This window comes from Sardina pilchardus, chromosome 13 (genome assembly GCF_963854185.1).
Source record: "Sardina pilchardus chromosome 13, fSarPil1.1, whole genome shotgun sequence".
Taxonomy (NCBI): Eukaryota; Metazoa; Chordata; class Actinopteri; order Clupeiformes; family Clupeidae; genus Sardina; species Sardina pilchardus.
Window position 1 is genome coordinate 1859989 of NC_085006.1, and position 18774 is coordinate 1878762.

The window sequence follows — 18774 nt, forward strand, 5'->3', positions numbered from 1 at the left end:
AGGTCATTAAGGTATGGGACTTAGACACAGGAAGCCAGGTGTTTGAATTTGGATGTGCTCATGGCCTCTCTGCCATCACTTGTATGACTTTTGACCCTCAAGGAAGGCGGTGTGTAAGCATTTTGAGTATTTTCTTCTCAGTCTCTGAAAAAGATTTGTCCTTATGTTGTTACTTGTGTTAAATCTGACAGATTGGTGACAGGAGGCAGAGATGGTTGTCTTAAAATCTGGAACTTCAGTAATGGCCATTGCCTTCAGATACTCAGAAGAGGTAACTATATTTGGATGTGTGTTAGGACATGTAGACGTTTCTCAATTAGTCTTTTTAGCAAACATTTCTCTTTTCTTTACTCTTATTCCTTTAATGTGTTACTGTTAATTTGACTATGATCTACCACCAGATGGTGCCTGTGATGAAATATGTGACTGCACCTACCTTAAAGTCCACAGGAACATGTACGTTCTTTTGACTATCACAGAGGAGCTACAACAGGCGTGAAACTGATGTGCTCCGTTCACAAAGCGTATGTTGCAGAAGTTAATGATCTCTATAATCAATGGAAGTACACCAGACGCGACAGTAGCACATACATTTAAAAAAAATAGACCGGTAAAATAGATTTTACGCATAGCGAACGGAATGCTTCAGTTACGCGTCTGGTGAGGGTCAGTGTTCCTTTAAATAATTCCCTTAAAATGCACTCTGTTAGTTCACATTTTCTCTTGACAGGTTTGTGATGTGTGCTGGCTGGAGTCAAAGGCTTGACATGTATGCTGTGAGTGTCACTGGGGAAAAGGACATATCAGTCTGCTGGGTCATATGTTTGTAGCAGTCATTTCCCTATGCTATTATTCCATGAGCATTTTACAGAAGGAGACAGAATACAGAAGTAGTGTCTGGGTCATGACATCTCAACCATCTCTATCCCTGAATTTAATTCATGACTGCAACATCAGCCACAACAAGAAACAACAAGATTTGCTATTGTTTTGCATTTTAGTCAAATAATAGGCCACTTTGATTGAGGGGTTTTCACTGATTCTTCTATCTATCAGCAGTGCACACAAAACCTGTGTATTTGAGAATTACAATACTTAAATAGATAAATAGCCTACCATCTTGACATTTAAAGGGAAACTATGCCAGTATGGCGAATTCATCTCCGGTTTCACTTTTTGTTTTCGCTCGTTTTACGCTTGCAGATGTCTCTGCAGAGCTTCTCCTACAGCTTTAGCTTGTATGTTACAACACTCCTCAATCGGTCAGTCCTTTTCATGAGCATGATCGCGAGGCTGGAGACTTTCTGTTTGTCATGCGTGTTTTTTCCGCTCAGAGGCGCTAGGGGGAAGCGAGACAGCCATCATTCAATCTGATAAGTCAAATAACCATTCCATTCAATTATTTCACAGCTGAGAATTCTGACCGTGTGTATAAAATCCTTAGCATTGAACTAAGCACCTTGTTGTTATTGATAACTCACCTCCAGGAAACTCCAGATGGCACACCCTATATCCAGAAGCCTCAACCATACTGGCAGGATGATCTGGTGAGAGATAAACTCACTCTCACAAATATACTTGCATACATAAGCACACTCATTTGCAGATAAATAATTGCGTTATGTTTGACCGACCATGCAGCTCGACCATGCAGCTCAACCCTGCTAAAGCTAAAACCATGGGTGCTAGCATCTCTTAGTAGCACATCTCTTCAGATGTTTGGAGGGAGGTTTACTTAATGTGCATGCTGTGCAGCTATTGTACCAACTGGCCATCCTTACATATGCACACATGAATATGGGCATAGTACAGTATTTGTTAAGTTAACTGCCTCTAATGTCCCATTAACAGAGCAGAGGTCACAAAGATGACATCTTGTGCATTGCTCAGTGTCCACCATCTCTGCTAGCCACTGGAAGCTGTGATGGGGAGATCATTGTCTGGAGTCTGGCATCAGGACACATCCAGAGCCGTTTCCACTCTCCTGTAACTGGTGCACACACAGACACTGGTGAGAGTTCACTAAAGTGCTTAAACATGGCATTGGCATTTTAGCAATTTGAATGCATAGTCTCAGAGGTGCACATGATTTCACTTTTGCCATTTTAACAGCTGGGAAAATGGTCTGGTAACACTTTAGAATAGCTACACACAATTTATCATTTATTAAGCTTTTGTTACCTATTAATTAATGGTTTGTTCATCATTAGTAATTCATTGTTCATGCATAATTTATTTACATTACATTACATTACATTACATTACATTACATTACAGTACATTACATTTGGCTGATGCTTTTTAAACAAAGCGACTTACCACATGGTACATTTTTAAAAAGCTTTTAAGAGCAATTCTACAACAACTTTACAACAATAAAAGAAAACCACAGTAAGTGCAGCAATGAGTGCAATTGTCCCTAGGATCAGCAAGACTTGTATGTAGTGCTAGTAGAGGAGATGTTCTCTGTAGAGTGCTATGACAGGAGATGTTCTCTGAAGAGTAGGGTTTTTAGATGTTTTTGAAGATGGAGAGGGATGTCCCTACTCTAGTAGCAACTGGTAGTGCGTTCCACCAACAAGGAACCTGAGAAAAGTTTGGATTGTCCTGAGTGTGCTGGTGGAAGAGACGTCGCTCGGCTGAGGAGTGCAACAGTCATGTGGTAGCATATGCCTGTATGAGGGCATTCAAATAGGTGGGAGCAGAGCCGGAGAGTACTTTGAGGACTGAGTTAAATGTTGCATCTGCACCAGACCTAAGGTCCCGTACGGAATCAGTCTGGCATGAATATGTGTACAGTTGCAACACTAATGTGGATGGATTATTATTATTTTATTGAGGGGGTGCAGCTGGGATCAAACCTGGGAACCAAAACTACAATATTAATGTTCGATGATTATGATGGCCTATTTTAATATTGTCAATAGATTGTGGGGTTGTGGGGCCTCCATGCCACACATGGCTGCACCCCTGAAATAGATGGATAGATTTAGGCAAATGGATGAGAAACAGCTTTTTCAAACAGCTATACAGAAAATATTTAATTAAAACGTTTCTAAGATTAGGAAGAATAAACTGATTTGTCAATTTCTATCACTTTTAGGTTTCGACAGAAGTGTGAGATGCCTTACTTTCTTGAGGACTCGAACCCTGCATGTTGACTATCCATCTGCAGCCTGTCTTGTTTCATCTGGACCCAATGGTGTTTCCTCTATTCATTTTTACACTCTGCACATTTTATACTTTGTCAGTCACTGACAAAGGGCATGCATGAGAAGGCATCACACTTACATTTCTTTCCTAATAGGCTACATTTTTTTCTGGAATGTCTTGATTGGAGGAAGAGTCTTTGCCAAGTTTGAGGCAGTATGTGAATTTCACAAACACATTTCACATTCTGCAATAATAGAGCTAATTCATTGTTAACTGGTATGTTGTTCATTCATTATGGAGTTAATTGATTGTTAACTGGTATGTTAGTCCAAATTCAAACTGCAGATTACAAAAGTGACAGTGACCAAGGACGACAGCAAGTTGTATTCTGGAGATGAAGTGGGCTATGTTTATATCTATGACATAAAGACATATGCTATTCATCCAGAACACAAAAAACCAAAGAGTAAGTAAGGTTTCCATCTTATGGATTTGACATTGGACATAAAGTCATTTATTGTGGAAAAAATATACTGCTTTGATGTTTCAGTTGAAAACTACTGGCGAGCACATATCAGTGGCATAACAGGGTATGTATTTGTTGGAGCCTTGTACACATGCATTTGTAATTTGGGTGATGCTTTTATCCAATGCAATGTATATGTCAATTATTACAACGGCCAGTCTCCCTGGAGCAACTCAGGTTAAAAGTGCCTTGCTCAAGGGTACAACGGTTGCAGCCGGGAATCAAATCCACAACTTAGTCTGGCTACTGCATACTAGCCCAGCTTCTATGACCACTATGATACCACCGCCCCTAATGTCACCAGGCTAGTTAGCTTACTAAAGTCTTCAGTGTGGGATGGGTGGACAGACACACTTTTTGGTTACAATAGAGATCGCTAAGACAAGTGACCAACTTCATCAAAACACAAAGAATTATGGGTATGTTTGGCTCGCCCGATGCCAGCCCATGTAAACTAGTGTTCTGGGTCTATGATCTGGCATGATAATAATGAAAACTAAGCGTTAAAAAATTGTGTGGAAAAACAGAACATAATCTTGCGCTTCCTTACTGATGCTATCCATGCCATTCCTCGCCTTTTTGTCACCTCTGAAACATGGCGTGTACTATTATTTTTCCACACTGGAAAACGATAAAAGATAAGCTTCATGTTACTCTATTGAATTTTATAACACAGCAGGTAAACGGCATTTCGACAACTGCACTTCGTTGTTCCCTCGGCGAGAAAGGCAGATCGGGCCCGATTGTCGGCCCCGTCCAAGTTACCATGGTAACACCACCCCCGATTGTCGGAGGGGGCAGATCGGGACTAAAATCGTTGCGATTCTCTTGTAGTGTGGGGTCAGCTTAAAACAACTTAAGTTTTGGGCCACCGATTCCCAAAATGCCTTGCGTTATACGTCACGTTCTCAATCTCTATAACAGGATTTTTAGACTGTACAGTGTCTTTCTCTGAAACGTATTGAAAACCTACGACAAAAAAGCCAAACAAATGACATGTCGGCCATCTATGGGGTCATTCATTATTCCAGTTACCAATACAGCATGTTTGTTTGATGTCATTTATATCTCAATTATAAAACATGTTTTTTCCAGATTAGAGATTTTGGATAATAGTTTAGTACTCACTTCCTCTACTGACTGCACGGTACGGCTATGGACAGTCTGTGGAGAATTTGTAGGTTGGTGTGCAATCATCTGTTCCTCTGTTCTTATCCTGAGAAACTACTGTTAGGGCAATTCCATATCAGTTGGAACAGGTCCGACACCATGGTCCTCAGTTTTTCCTGATTTTTGGTGCACATGTTCCTCCATGTCTTATTAGAAGAAAACCAAAATTTTAGCTTGTTATCTTGTTTGGTTTCTGAGATATGGCTCTTCAAATGTGGTTAGACGCGTCCTAAAAAAGGCTGAAAATTCCTGTATTTAATGAGCGCCACTTTTTTTTAAACCCCTCTCCTCTCTTAAGGCTACCATATTATTTTCTAAAAATTTGAACACTGGGGCAGTACCCTGTGTTGTTGTCCAAAATCACAAAGGAATTACAGTCCTTCCCACCATTGGAGACTTATTCATCGAAACAAACCCATCATTTTTTTGAAAGCAATGAAAAAAAAAACTGTTTTTGTTCTCTTATGGTCATGAATGGCTAGCACTCACAGTTTTAAAACTCTACATGTACAGTGCCTATAGAAAGTCATCATACCCTTTTGAAATAGTTACTTCTTTTGTCTTACAGCCTGAAATCAAAACCCATTTTAAAAACAATCTTTTTTAGTTTTATTCACAAATGTAGCTGTACAACATCAAAATAATGAAAAGAAAGTCAACAGTTCTGAAAATTAATAAGAAATTAAAAACTAGAATAACAGGGTTGGAAAAGTCATCATACCCCTGACTTAATACGTTGTATAGCTTCCTTCTGCTTTCATTACAGCCCTCAATCTGTTTGGACATGTCTCTATTATAGCTTTGCACACCTAGATTGGGGAATATTTGCCCAATCTTCCGTGCAGAATTGTTAAAATTCAGTCAAATTCTGTAGGGGATGGCGATGGACTGCTCTCTTCAAGTCAATCCACAGATTTTCTATAGGATTTAAGTCAGGGCTCTGACTTTGCCACTCAAGGCTAGTCACCATCCTATCCTTAAGCCACTACTTTGTTCTTTTGGCAGTATGTTTAGGATCTTTGCCGTGTTGGAAGGCGAATGACCTGCCCATATTTAGCTGTCTAGCAGAGGGACACAGGTTTTCCTCAAGAATTTGGGTGTACTTGGCAGCATCCATTTTCCCTTCTATCCTGACCAATTGCCCAGTCCCTGCTAACGAGAAACATCCCCATAACATAATGTTGCCCCAACCATGCTTCACACTAGGTAAAAAATTAAAAATTAAAATGGGTTTTGATTTCAGGCTGTAAGACAAAAAAAAGTAACTATTTCAAAAGGGTATGATGACTTTCTATAGGCACTGTATATAGTCCATGAGTAAGAGAACATGTTGACAAAAAATTGAGAATGTTAGTTTTCGTATTTCGAGGCTATGAGCCTTCAAAGTTGGCCAGTTTTTTCCTAAAAATGCCACTTTTATTGCCTTTTTCCAAGGACAAGATGAAATGCAAATCCAACATTTCTTTTTTTCTGCAATAGTGTGGCACTTTGTAGATCATGTGAATGTGGTAGATCCAACCTGTCCATTTTAATATCCCCACAGCACATGTCTGAAGTTAGAAAAAATGAAAAAATGTCTTGGCTGAAGGAGGTGTTGGTTTGATTTGTATGAACCAGGCTTGTGCAAAATTCAGAATTGAATTGAGAATGACTCCTAAATTCCAATTCAATTCTTGAGTTTGAATTGAATTTGAATTGAGGTCAAAAACAGGATGCAGAATTACAATTCGAATTTGAATTAAGGGAAGTAGAATTGAAGTTCAAATCAATTCATATACACAATTTAAGGGTACACTGCAAAATTGATTAGAAGTGGTATTGTTTGAAGAGTGAATTTCTTACTTTACGTAAGTGTTCAACTTTACACTATCTTAAATCAAGCACATCTTTTTTTGTCTCAAGTAGGCATGAAATCTTAAAATGAGGTAAATACTGTTCAAATTAGATCTTTTACATCTCTCCCTCAAATTCTCATCAAAATAAAGCTTGTTTTAAGATTCAGTAACACATTTTTTTTACTTAATTTAAGATAACATTTAAGATTTAAGATATCATCTTAAAAACAGCAGTTTATGCTTATAACAACTTATGTAGCAACTTTAAATATAATCTAGATTTGTCACAAGCTGTGGTACTGTGGCGCAACAGGTTACAGCATTACCATGTACTCATCCATATACCCACGGGGACCCGGTTCGAATGTCACCTGCGGTCATATCCCATTCTCTCCCCAAGTCTTTCACTCACCTACTTGCTTCCTGTCTATCTTCATTGTACTATCTGAATAAAGGCAAAAAGTCCAGAAAATATACTTCCAAAAAAAAGGAATATAATCTGAGGCTGTTTAAATGTAAGGAATCTCATTTTACAACCAGCATTTTATGCTTATATTAAGTATATTTTACTTATTTTGGGGATGTAAAAATGATATGTATAATTATTCTTAAAACCAGCAATTTCAGCTTATGTTAAGTTTCCAAATACCTCTGTTGACATGCTTATTTCTAGATTTTTTATTGATCTTAATTCACAAAATCTTGCCAAGTGAAATTATCTTGCTGCATGGAGAAAATTTCACTTGTTTTGAGTACCTTTTACCTCAGATTTAGTGTTTTTATCTTGTTTTTAGACACCCTTTTTTGCAGTGTTTAACAATTAAGTTTCACAAAATATGTCAGATATGATTTCAACAAACAGACAATTTATAATTGAAAACAGTAATCAATTACATTTCCAATGTAATTTTCCCTGAACTGAATGTATGTGAGATTCAACACATTCTTCCTGTTATGTGACTGTGAATTTGTTTTGAATTGCCATGAATTGAATTCCACTTCCTGTCATTCCAATTCCAATTCAAATTCAACTTCCTGTGGGGTGGGGCCAATTCAATTCAAATTCCAACTCATGAATTGAATGGAGGCAAATTCTAAAATTCGAAATTGTGCACAAGCCTGGTATGAACCTCTTAGAAGGACAATATGGGGTGTAAACCCATTTTGTCTTTTTGAGGGATCAGCATGCCATCCTGTAAACAGGATAAAAATCTTATAACCCATTTTTACTCTTTATTGATCCCTTAGAATATGTCCAAAAGTTGTCATAAATGAAAAAAGGCGACTAAATTGAGGGGCTTAAAGGGATATTCCGCCATTTTTGGAAATATGCTCATTTTCCACCTCCCCTCGAGCAAAACAATCGATATTTACCTTGTTCCCGTTCATCCAGCCATTCTGTGAGTCTGGCGATACAACTTTTAGCTTCAGCCTAGCATAGATCATTGAATCGTATTAGACCATTAGCTTCTCGCCTGCTAGCTTCATGTTTAAAAGTGACTGAGATTTCTGGTAATTTTCTCATTTAAAACGTGTCTCCTCTCAAGTTAGAAAGTGCAATAAGACCAACTGAAAATGAAACCTGGCGTTTTTCTAGGCTGATTTGACATGGAACTACACTCTCATCTGGCGTAATAATCAAGGCAACTTGCACACTACTGGCACTACTACTGCTTGTTGTCTATGGGGACTATTTTCAGATGCTGCGTACGATATCACTGCGCCTATGGTACGTTTGCAAGTTGCCTCGATTATTACGCCAGATGAGAGTATAGTTCCATGTCAAATCAGCCTAGAAAAACGCCAGGTTTCATTTTAGATAAACACTCAGATCCACTTAGATAAACATAACCCTAGGACCAGTGAAAATCCTACACTTTTTGGTCATCCATATCCATCCATAAGTTAAACCCTAAGGGGGGATTTTTTTATGTCACACAAAGTGGGTACCAATCAACTCCAAATGGTCTGAAACATACTCCTACACAATATCTCAAACCATGATTTTGGCCTCAACACTTAGGCAAATTTCTGTTTTTTTGTTTTTTCCCATTCGTTTCAATGGGAAATAGTTTTTTGCGAACAACTCTTGAACGGAAGGTCGTAGACTCAATCTGATTTGCTCCATCAGACATAATTCGACCATGAGGATCAAGCAAGAAGTGAATGTTTATTTCTATGACCTTCCGTTCTCTAGATATAGCCTTTTTAAAGTTTATTTCCTGTTTTTCCTAAACCAACTTCCGGTTATCACAGGATATTAGGGACACAGTGGGTTCAAAGGCCATCGTAACAGGGTTAAACATTTCACAGTGTTCTCCCTCGGTATCTCATCTGTCTTATATTACATTTGTAGCCTTGTGTGACTTGATCCACTTGGCCATTTAAGCCCCTCGATTTAGTTGCCTTTTTCGCTTTTGACAACTTTTGGACATATTTTAAGGGATCACTAAAGAGTAAAAATGGGATACAGGATACAACATTTTTATCCTATTTACAGGATGGCATTCTGATCCCTCAAACAGAAAAAAATGGGTTTACACCCCATATTGTCCTTCTAAGAGGTTCATACAAATCAAACCAACACCTCCTTCAGCCAAGACTATTTTTCATTTTTTCTAACTTCAGACATGTGCTGTGGGGATATTAAAATGGACAGGTTGGATCTACCACATTCACATGATCTACAAAGTGCCACACTATTGCACAAAAAAGAAATGTTGGATTTGCATTTCATCTTGTCCTTGGAAAAAGGCAATAAAAGTGGCCTTTTTAGGATAAAACGCCATTTTGGCCAACTTTGAAGGCTCATAGCCTCGAAATACGAAAACTAACATTCTCAATATTTTGTCAACATGTTCTCTTACTCATGGACTATATATATGTAGAGTTTTAAAACTGTGAGTGCTAGCCATTCATGACCATAACAGAACAAAAACAGTTTTTTTTTTCATTGCTTTCAAAACAAATATGGGTTTGTTTCGATGAATAAGTCTCCAATGGTGGGAAGGACTGTAATTCCTTTATGATTTTGGACAACAACACAGGGTACTGCCCCAGTGTTCAAATTTTTAGAAAATAATATGCTAGCCTTAAGGGAGGAGAGGGGTTTAAAAAAAAGTGGTGCTCATTAAATACAGGAATTTTCAGCCTTTTTTAGGACGCGTCTAACCACATTTGAAGAGCCATATCTCAGAAACTAAACAAGATACCCAGCTAAAATTTTGGTTTTCTTCTAATGAGACATGGAGGAACATTTGGACCAAAAATCAGGAAAAACTGAGGACCATGGTGTCGGACCTGTTCCAACTGATATGGAATTGCCCGTTAGCTTTTAAGAAAATTAATATTTGAATGTTTTGAATATTTGTTTTGAGGTAGCTGGGTAGACGTGAATTAATGTCGGCCCTTTGCTTTCAGGAACTTTTGGGCAGCCAGAGGCCTGGAGTTTATATATTCCATCATCCTGGAAACACCCTGCCGTGCCCTATGACATTCTGATAGACCCTTTAAGTATGCCCAGTCACTGCACTTTGGACACAGAAACCAGCACTGAAGACATCCACACACAGGATCAAAACAAGGTAACGATAAAAGCATTGACCTTCTGGGTGATGATCATTTTGACAGTTATATCCTCCATTATCCATTAATCTTTTTGAAACATATTCAGTTTGAATCCCAAAGTAAGCTGAAATTCCCTCCACCGTTCATCAGTGATGCAGACATTGAGACAGAAATAAAGAGCCCCCGTTGTCCAGAGAAACTTGGGAAACGGTGGGTTTTTCTCAGAAGAGTCCTGTTTCTATAGAACAATAGCCAGAGACCATCTCTCTCTCAATATTAATTGGGTTTGCTGTATCAACAGGCTTCGTCATGAAATCTTCAAAAATGCTAACCAGTTTCCCAACCACGGAGGACCCAAAGCATATCATACACTTAAGTACTTTGATATTGCACCGACTTCAGCTATGTGTGAGCGACCTGATCTTTCACTCGCTGGAACTGATCCATTTATATCAAACTCTTTGCCGGAGGAGCCACAGTAGTCCTAGTGCATTATGTTGTGGTATCCCAGAGATCACCTTATCATTTGGACTGATTCTCATATTTATGTGTATGCTATGAAAATAAAACTAACAAGCAAACATACACGGGCATACATACACATTCATGTCTGCTTTTGTTTGTGTGTCTTTGTCGCCACTTCTTTTCTACCCTGTTTCCAAAAAAATTGGATGCTTATGTAAAATGGGTGTTTATGTAAATACAAGCAGAATGCGATGAACTGCAATCATAGTGTATAACTCATATTCACTTGCAAAAATAACACAGACAACATAACAAATGTTGAAACTGGCCAATTGTATTAGTTTATGAAAAAATATGTACTTGTTTGAATTTAATGCCAGCATTGTTTATCCATAAAGTTGGAATGGGAGCAAGTTGCATAAGTTGTATAATGCTACTGTAAAGACAACCCAAGGAGGAACATTTCACAACTAATTATAGAATGCAGTCAGCAATGGCGTGTGTTTTGTGTGTGTGTGTGTGTGTGTGTGTTTACGTTTCAATAGAAGCTTCTGTCCAAAGAACGACCAAACAAATCACCAGAGAGGAACAGTAGCTCACTGCTCCTTTCGTTATTTGAGAAACTCCACACAGGGTTTATTTTTGACACTTTATTTGTTTACAATTTTGCAGAGCCTGTGGGGTGTACTACGAATCTCGATTAGTGGGTTAGGGAGGTATGTTGCGCTCAAAACCGGGGTATGCTGTCATACGAAAGTGGATTTGTTTTAGCGTCGCTGTATCACCATGGTATCTCGCAACCAAACCTGGTCGGGAGCAGGTTATGTGCTTAGTTATAGCTCAAATCATGAAAAATCACCGCCCTCTGACTTATCCTACTGACTAGTGACCAATCAATCATCTTGAAAAACGAAGTCATCTCACGTGTGAGAATCTGTCATAGCATCTACTGGAGCAGCTCCGCCTCTTCAAAAATGTTAAACTCGAAGGCGCTTTAACTATGTTGCGCATGCAGATATATCACTTTTATGGACATGCATAGCATACAATATCTGATGACCATCGATTTTTTGATGTTATAGGTTAGACACTAAAAAAGACTTGCTACCGCTCATAAATGCGGAAGTAATCGTTTTTAAACCGAAGCGGTCTTGTGCATCTCCACGTTTCCCGATTGGTCAAAGTCACCCCAACCACGAGAACGCGCACAGATCTGAGCTGAAAGCCTAGTTTGATAAATTCAATAAAGGTCATAACCAACATGTGTACTGACTACATAACTAAATGCAATTCGTTGCAAGTGTTTGCTAAAGTAACATTGCTGGAAGGAGCACTCGACGAAGTAGTACCCATAGACCTAAAAGAAATGGACAAACAGACCCAGATAACAATTTCCTTTGGGCCGGATCCGCATAAAAGCCTTTAGATCCGCATGTAGCGGACCTACGGTATCTGACTGTGGGCCAGATGTGTAAAAGGACCCGTATTGCAGATCCGTACCACACACAAGAAGCAGACCCGTACCACACACAAGAGGCAGACCCGTATTCATGGGTTTCATCAGGTCCCTTTGCACAGGTGTATCAAGCACCATGCGGTCTGCATTGATAATCAAGGTGCTTCATTTTATACACCTGTGGAAAGGGACCTGATGAAACCCATGAATTGCAGATCAGTACCACACACAAGAAGCAGACCCGTATTGCAAATCCTTAGGCCTAACACACACAATAAGCGGACCCGTATTGCAGATCCGTACCACACACAAGAAGCGGACCTGTACGGGTTCGCTTACTGTGTGTGGTACGGATCTGCAATACAGTTCCGCCTCTTATGTGTGGTACAGGTCCGCTTATAGGGCTCGGGATCATGACGTGAAAACTTTGCGGGCACAGCCATATTGGCAGCCTCACTCCTTAGTTTACTATGGATTACTATGGATTTACTCCCGCCTATTAGTGTGTTCCTATCACTTAGTTTTTGCCTTCTTGGTCGTATGTTGCTATGTAGTGGGGTGTAACAGCGCAACCCAGGACGGCAAGAGGAAAAGAATCGCTAAGACTATATTTCTGCTTCTTGTCTTCTGCATCTGAATGAATGGACATCACGTTCGGTGCGCTACCAATATGGCGGCAATATTCCTAGAATGCAAGTCATGTGCCCGAGCCCTATTGTGTGTGGTACGGATCTGCAATTGTGTGTGGTACGGGTCCGCTTATTGTGTGGTACGGATCTGCAATGCGGTTCCGCCTCTTATGTGTGGTACAGGTCCGCTTCTTGTGTGTTGTGCGGATCTGCAATACAGGTCCCATATTACATATGACTTTAAGCAGACATTCACAACATCCCCAACTGGTCACCACTATAAAAAACTTTGCAGAAGAATTAAGGAGGCTTATCACAATTTTATGACTTTATAAACCTAATGGGTTAGATATAAAATATAACCTAGACATTCTCTGATAACTTTAATTATATTTTGTGTAGGCCTACTTTGTTGAGGTTTGCTTCCCAGCATGTATTGCAAATATTAGTTTTGAATTTTGAAACAATGTGGTTTGGACATTTTAGCTTATAGGCTAACCTACTCCACTGATGTTTTGAACAATAACATTACCAGATATGACCACTGACTTAGTAATTTATTAGGGGGGAAATAAGTTGTGAAAGTATTAGACCTAACCGGGTATAAAAGTCCAGCTAACTAATCCAATTATTATTCATCTGGACGTGATCATCAATCTCCAAGCCGCATCCACAGGTAAGATAAATAAGTGTGTGTACTTAAATGCTAGACGTAATTGCAAATCATTCCTGCTGGCTAATTACTGCTTAACGATGTTGACAGGTGTTTCACTCCCATAAAAAGTAACCTAACGCCACGTGCTTCGTGACAGATTGACTTGGGTAAGGTAAACGGCGCAAAAGCTAAACGGTGAACAGCTAGTTGGGTGAAACTAGTAGAAATTAGTCCTCGTCCTCTTTTTACGTCGCAGTGACAAAATACGTTTTTTAAAATGCTCTGAATCATAATAATTTTTTTTTTTATTTGGGTGTCATATAGAATTTCACCGCTAGGGGGAGAAGATCTTACACAGGGGGGCTTTAACTTAAAGGAATAGTTAGGAATTTTGGACATATAGGACTTCATTTCCAACTTTACCGAGGTGATGTAGGTCGGTGGAGACCATTTTTATCGCATTTAACCCCTTCCTTCAGTTGCAGCGTTCCCCTTTGCTAACGCTGGTTCTGAGCTAAGGCATTTCAACGGTAACATCAGTCTGACATCAACAACAGTCTTACTCACTCCACAGCACACCCGAGACAAGTCAATTAAAACGTCAGACTATCGATATACATGTCCGTGTTGATAGAATAATTTTAGAAATAAAACTAACCTTGCAACATTTTGAGGGACTAGTTTCTCAATATCAATCCGCCACTGCCATACAGGGAACAAAGTAGGCTATTGCAATGCGATGCAAGGTTAGTTTAATAGGAAGTTAAGTGAAGTGTCATGGTAGCTGTGTCATGCAAAGTGCACTGTGCCATGCCGCCATCTAGTGGTTAAGGAATATTTCACACCCATTGTTCTGATTATAAAAGCTGCGCTGTTAAAAACTGGCACAAAGTCGTTTGGGTGATCCATGTGATAAATTGTGTTTTTCTTTTCATACTTCGTTACTTTATGAATGGTGGTGTATTGAGGTACCATTTTGAATGTCATTACTCTGACATTCAAGAAATAACGGCTGGCATTTTTCGGGACCCAGTGTCAATGGGGAATTCCATTGAACATGGGTTACGGATGTAATGTTTTTGTTCTCCCTGAAGTTTCTCCATGTTGCGTCGATAAAATTTTTAAATTCTTGCTGTATTATGTCGGACACAAATGTGGTTATTATCAAAGTGAAATGGTTACTGTCATATGTCAGCGGCGTTTGTTTCAGCACATAATTGACGTTTTCATTCGAAATGGTCAATCGGAATCAATGGGAGTCAATGGGGAACCGTAATACTTTTAACAGTGGCGTCCAAGGAAGCTTAGTGCCGGATGACGGCGGTTATACAAGTCTAGTTGTATATGATATAGGCTATAAAATCACACTGTACAGCCACAAAGCACCACATATGTTTTCTAGTTTTAAAAAAGAATTTATCCTCCCCTCCCCCTCACAACAAGTTCGCTGGTTTCTAACTTTTATTTTGAAACTCGGAAGTAAACGCGCTGACTTGATGTCGCCTTATAGGCCTATCAGGTGGTTTGGGTTCAGTGCCGCGTTGTTACCACAATGCCAGAAGATGCTGCGATCTTAAAAGATCAGGTAAGTGACGGCCAAAGCCATCGATATCTCAAAGTTGCGACTATGGGTGCCTCTCAACATGCCTCCTCGATCCTCGATGCTCGATCCTCGAGGGGCGTTCCCACTGATCTATAACTAACACTGGATAGACTATCCCATTGTTTCCCCCCCATCATCCTTTATGTAGATCAGTGAGGATCGAGGCATCGAGGAGCGAGGGAGGACGTATAAACGCTGCATGAAATGCACCCACTACCGTTGACTCCCGTGAACAAACAATGGCGGCACTTCCGGGAACTATTCCATTGAGAATGAATGAATATAATACGACTTTTCTACATGAAATAGTCGTGTGCATAATAGATAGATTTCTCGAAAACATGCGCGCGCAGCCGCGCACGCAAGGGGCAGAAAGCACCATGAGCAGCATTAGCCTACCTATAAGCAGCTGCTCTCCGTGAAAAGATTAAAATGAATTTTAGTGCCGAAAACGGCACTATTCGAAATGACGATGGTTAGAGAATGTTCAGGAATGTAAAGTAATGCATATATTTGCCAGAAACCACCAAAACCGCCAAAAAGACGATGTTTTATAAATAATGAAAACGAACGACAAACTCTGAAATAAGCACATAAATGAGATGTTATCATCATTTAGACAACAGTGGCATACAAAAAATGCCGATTATAGCGTACAGCAGCTGGTTATTAGGTTAACTTTATAACGTTAAGACCGGCCATTCGGCGTCTTCTGCCCCGTGGGTGCGCGCGCATCTAGTTTTGTTAGTAAACAGGAAATCTGTGTATAATGCATTTTCATTGAGTAATGTATGTGGAAATGCAGTTTATAGTCATTTTCACCGAGTATTCACCGTAAATATTAATGCGATCGCTGCTGTCAATCCCGTAGTAAACCAGGGACCGAGGGAACTACTGAGTCTACCCACTAACCACGTGACCGCTCTAATCTGGCTTTAACATGGAAGTCAACGGCTGTCGCAACTTTGAGATATCGATGGCTTTGGTGACGGCTAAACGAACGGCGGCTGAGTTGACCGCAGTTCTCAAATCCGCGTGCATATATGTATACTGGTGTGTTCAAGACCACTCGGTATATCCCCTTTAAGTCGTTTTGAGTACACATAACCTTCCAAGACAACATGCACGCAAAAAAATAGAACGCTCACACGCCCCGACTCCGTAAAGAACTGTTATTTTTAGATCAGTGGGGTGCACCCTCATAGTTGACACAGGGGAAAGTGTTCCGAGTTGTCTCGAATGCTACTTAAATCTGACGTCATCAGACCAAACCTCCAGAACCTACACTGGCGGGTTTTGTTGAATTACCAACTAGTGAGCGTGTGGACTCTTGTCTATGGAGTAGGCTAAATCTGGATTGTTGGTCGAGACCGAGACACTGAACCAACTGGTGTCTCAAAAACGACAAGTAAGCCGCTGCTGAAAGAGTGATTGAGGTAAGGATATGTTAGCCGACACAGCCTACTTTAGTAGCTCGTTGTTGGTTTTGCTAGCCTGCTAGCCAGCCACCCAGCTGACAACAGAGAATGACTTACCGAACAATTCAACAGTTTCACATGTACATTTATTCTACGTTACGTTACATCGCATTTGTGTTAAAAATCGAAGGTTGGAAATGGAGGAGTGGGGATGACAGCGAGCGTGGAAGGGAATGAAAAGTTGAAACGTCAACGTGTAGATTGTTTAAAAATACAAACACCAGTTGGCATGGATGACATGTTTATTCACCGCTAGGTTACTGCCAGTTTAGAAGGCGATGCCGGGCAGCTTGTTTTACATTTCACATGTTGGCCAACCACAAAATTTGTCACATGTTGGTTTTGCCATCACCAAAGGGTGTTCTGAGTTTAAAGGGATATTCCGCCATTTTTGGAAATAAGCTCAATTCCCACCTCCCCTCGAGCAAAACAATCGATATTTACCTTGTTCCCGTTCATCCAGCCATTCTGTGAGTCTGGCGATACAACTTTTAGCTTCAGCCTAGCATAGATCAGTGAATCAGATTAGACCATTAGCTTCTCGTCTGCTAGCTTCATGTTTAAAAGTGACTAAGATTTCTGGTAATTTTCCCATTTAAAACGTGTCTCCTTTCAAGTTAGAAAGTGCAATAAGACCAACTGAAAATGAAGCCTGGCGTTTTTCTAGGCTGATTTGACATGGAACTACACTCTCATCTGGCATAATAATCAAGGCAACTTGCAAACGTACCATAGGCGCAGTGATATCGTACGCAGCATCTGAAAATAGTCCCCATAGACAACAAGCAGTAGTAGTGCCAGTAGTTTGCAAGTCTCCGCCCCTTCCGGTCGGTCCACTGGACCTAAAATGGGAAAAAAATGAATTATAGTCAATGGAGAAAGATCAATTATTTTCTGGTCCCGATCGTCTTGTGCCATGAATTACACATATGGGCCCTCATTTATCAACAGAGCGTAGAAACCAGCGTATATCTGAGCGCAGAAATCATCTTACGACGGGGCTCACGTGTGATTCATCAAACTTTCGTATCACTTCAATTCCAGCGTAAGAATGAACGTTTGTTGATAAATGTGGCGGCTGGAAACAAGCATGATTTAAATATCACGCCCCTATATTATGCTCATTTTAATGGCCTCGCCCCTAGAATTTACGACATGAAGGTGCATTATACGTCCAAAAAGGATCATTAGTGATCTCGAGCCACAGTGACGTCCAGCTGAACCTTGTTAATTTTGACAGCTAGAAGCTGTCATCAAGGAAGGCGGGAAACTAGAGCGATTTGAGCGCAACAGACTTTATTTTCGCAGAGAGAACGTATCATACTATAAATACATTCATTACAAAACTGTACGACACTGAAATTTGCCCTTTGAAAATATATATGCCTAGACCTAATTCATGAATGTTGCGTTTGCCAAAGAGAAAGTAATCATTGCCTATGGCTATTCTAAGCCATGAAATGTGTCAATATAATATGCTTCATTACAGAAAATAGGCTGCACATGTTCAGGAAAGGTGTTATGTCCGAGATAGTCCATCAATTCAACTATTCAACTTTCTAATGCACCGCCGATTTACTGCTGCGCGATGCATGCCGCCTGAAAAACTTGCGTACACGAGTTCAGACTAGACGTGAGATTTGAGCGTAGCCACCGATCACGTTCATATTGATAAATGCCATACTTTGCGTGGAAACAAGCGTACGCCTGTTTTACGCCTGTTTTTGGTCGTACGCTCGTTTGATAAATGAGGGCCATGATGTTTATCAATTTTAAAGACAATATTACATGTAGACATTTGCAGTTCATTTTGTAACTAGTGAATTACAACAGGGTCATTCCACGTCAAATCAACCAGAGCGCACGCACTTGCGTCTCAAAAAAATCCATGTGCACCTTTAATCTGCATTACCTCTTCTTTTTAAAAACACCAATTGAGTGTTTCTACTGATCTCAATAAGGGAAAAAAAAGCAAGAGCCTATGTTGAGTAAAAATATGTCTTCTGTAAGCCTAAACAGAGCCCAGCCAAGAACTCCAATAACATTATGATCAACTTTGAGGGACTGATATGACCATGCAGGACCATGCAGGATCATCCAGACTACTCGTGGTGATTTTACTGCATGCTATTCCTATTTATGCACCAGCCTGCAAGATTTGAGCTTCCTACAGAATCTAGTTCTTGAGCAATGAGCTTGTGAACTTTGAAAAAAAAAGAGCCAGAACAAATTTGACT

The 18774-nt window shown here is 39.9% G+C and overlaps 2 protein-coding genes and 1 long non-coding RNA gene across 4 annotated transcripts in view; all 3 read left to right on the forward strand.

Annotated features, from left to right (window-relative positions):
• The first annotated feature begins 19 nt into the window (after positions 1-19).
• LOC134099719 (uncharacterized) lies at positions 20-448 on the forward strand. Its single transcript, XR_009941149.1, has 3 exons — positions 20-109; positions 192-271; positions 402-448. It is a non-coding gene; the product is annotated as an uncharacterized LOC134099719 (long non-coding RNA).
• Positions 449-2403: 1955 nt separating this feature from the next.
• LOC134099998 (uncharacterized) lies at positions 2404-10787 on the forward strand. Its single transcript, XM_062553045.1, has 9 exons — positions 2404-2437; positions 3104-3202; positions 3308-3366; positions 3481-3619; positions 3704-3743; positions 4775-4860; positions 10105-10268; positions 10358-10461; positions 10553-10787. The coding sequence occupies exons 1-9, from the start codon at positions 2404-2406 to the stop codon at positions 10731-10733; spliced, it is 906 nt and encodes a 301-aa protein (XP_062409029.1). The 3' UTR covers positions 10734-10787.
• Positions 10788-16340: 5553 nt separating this feature from the next.
• brca2 (BRCA2 DNA repair associated) overlaps positions 16341-18774 on the forward strand; it is a 34391-nt gene continuing 31957 nt past the window's right edge. For both annotated transcript variants that reach the window (XM_062552698.1, XM_062552699.1), the window contains exon 1: positions 16341-16495. The gene's annotated coding sequence lies outside the window, so the exon portion shown is untranslated. The remainder of the gene's footprint in view (positions 16496-18774) is intronic.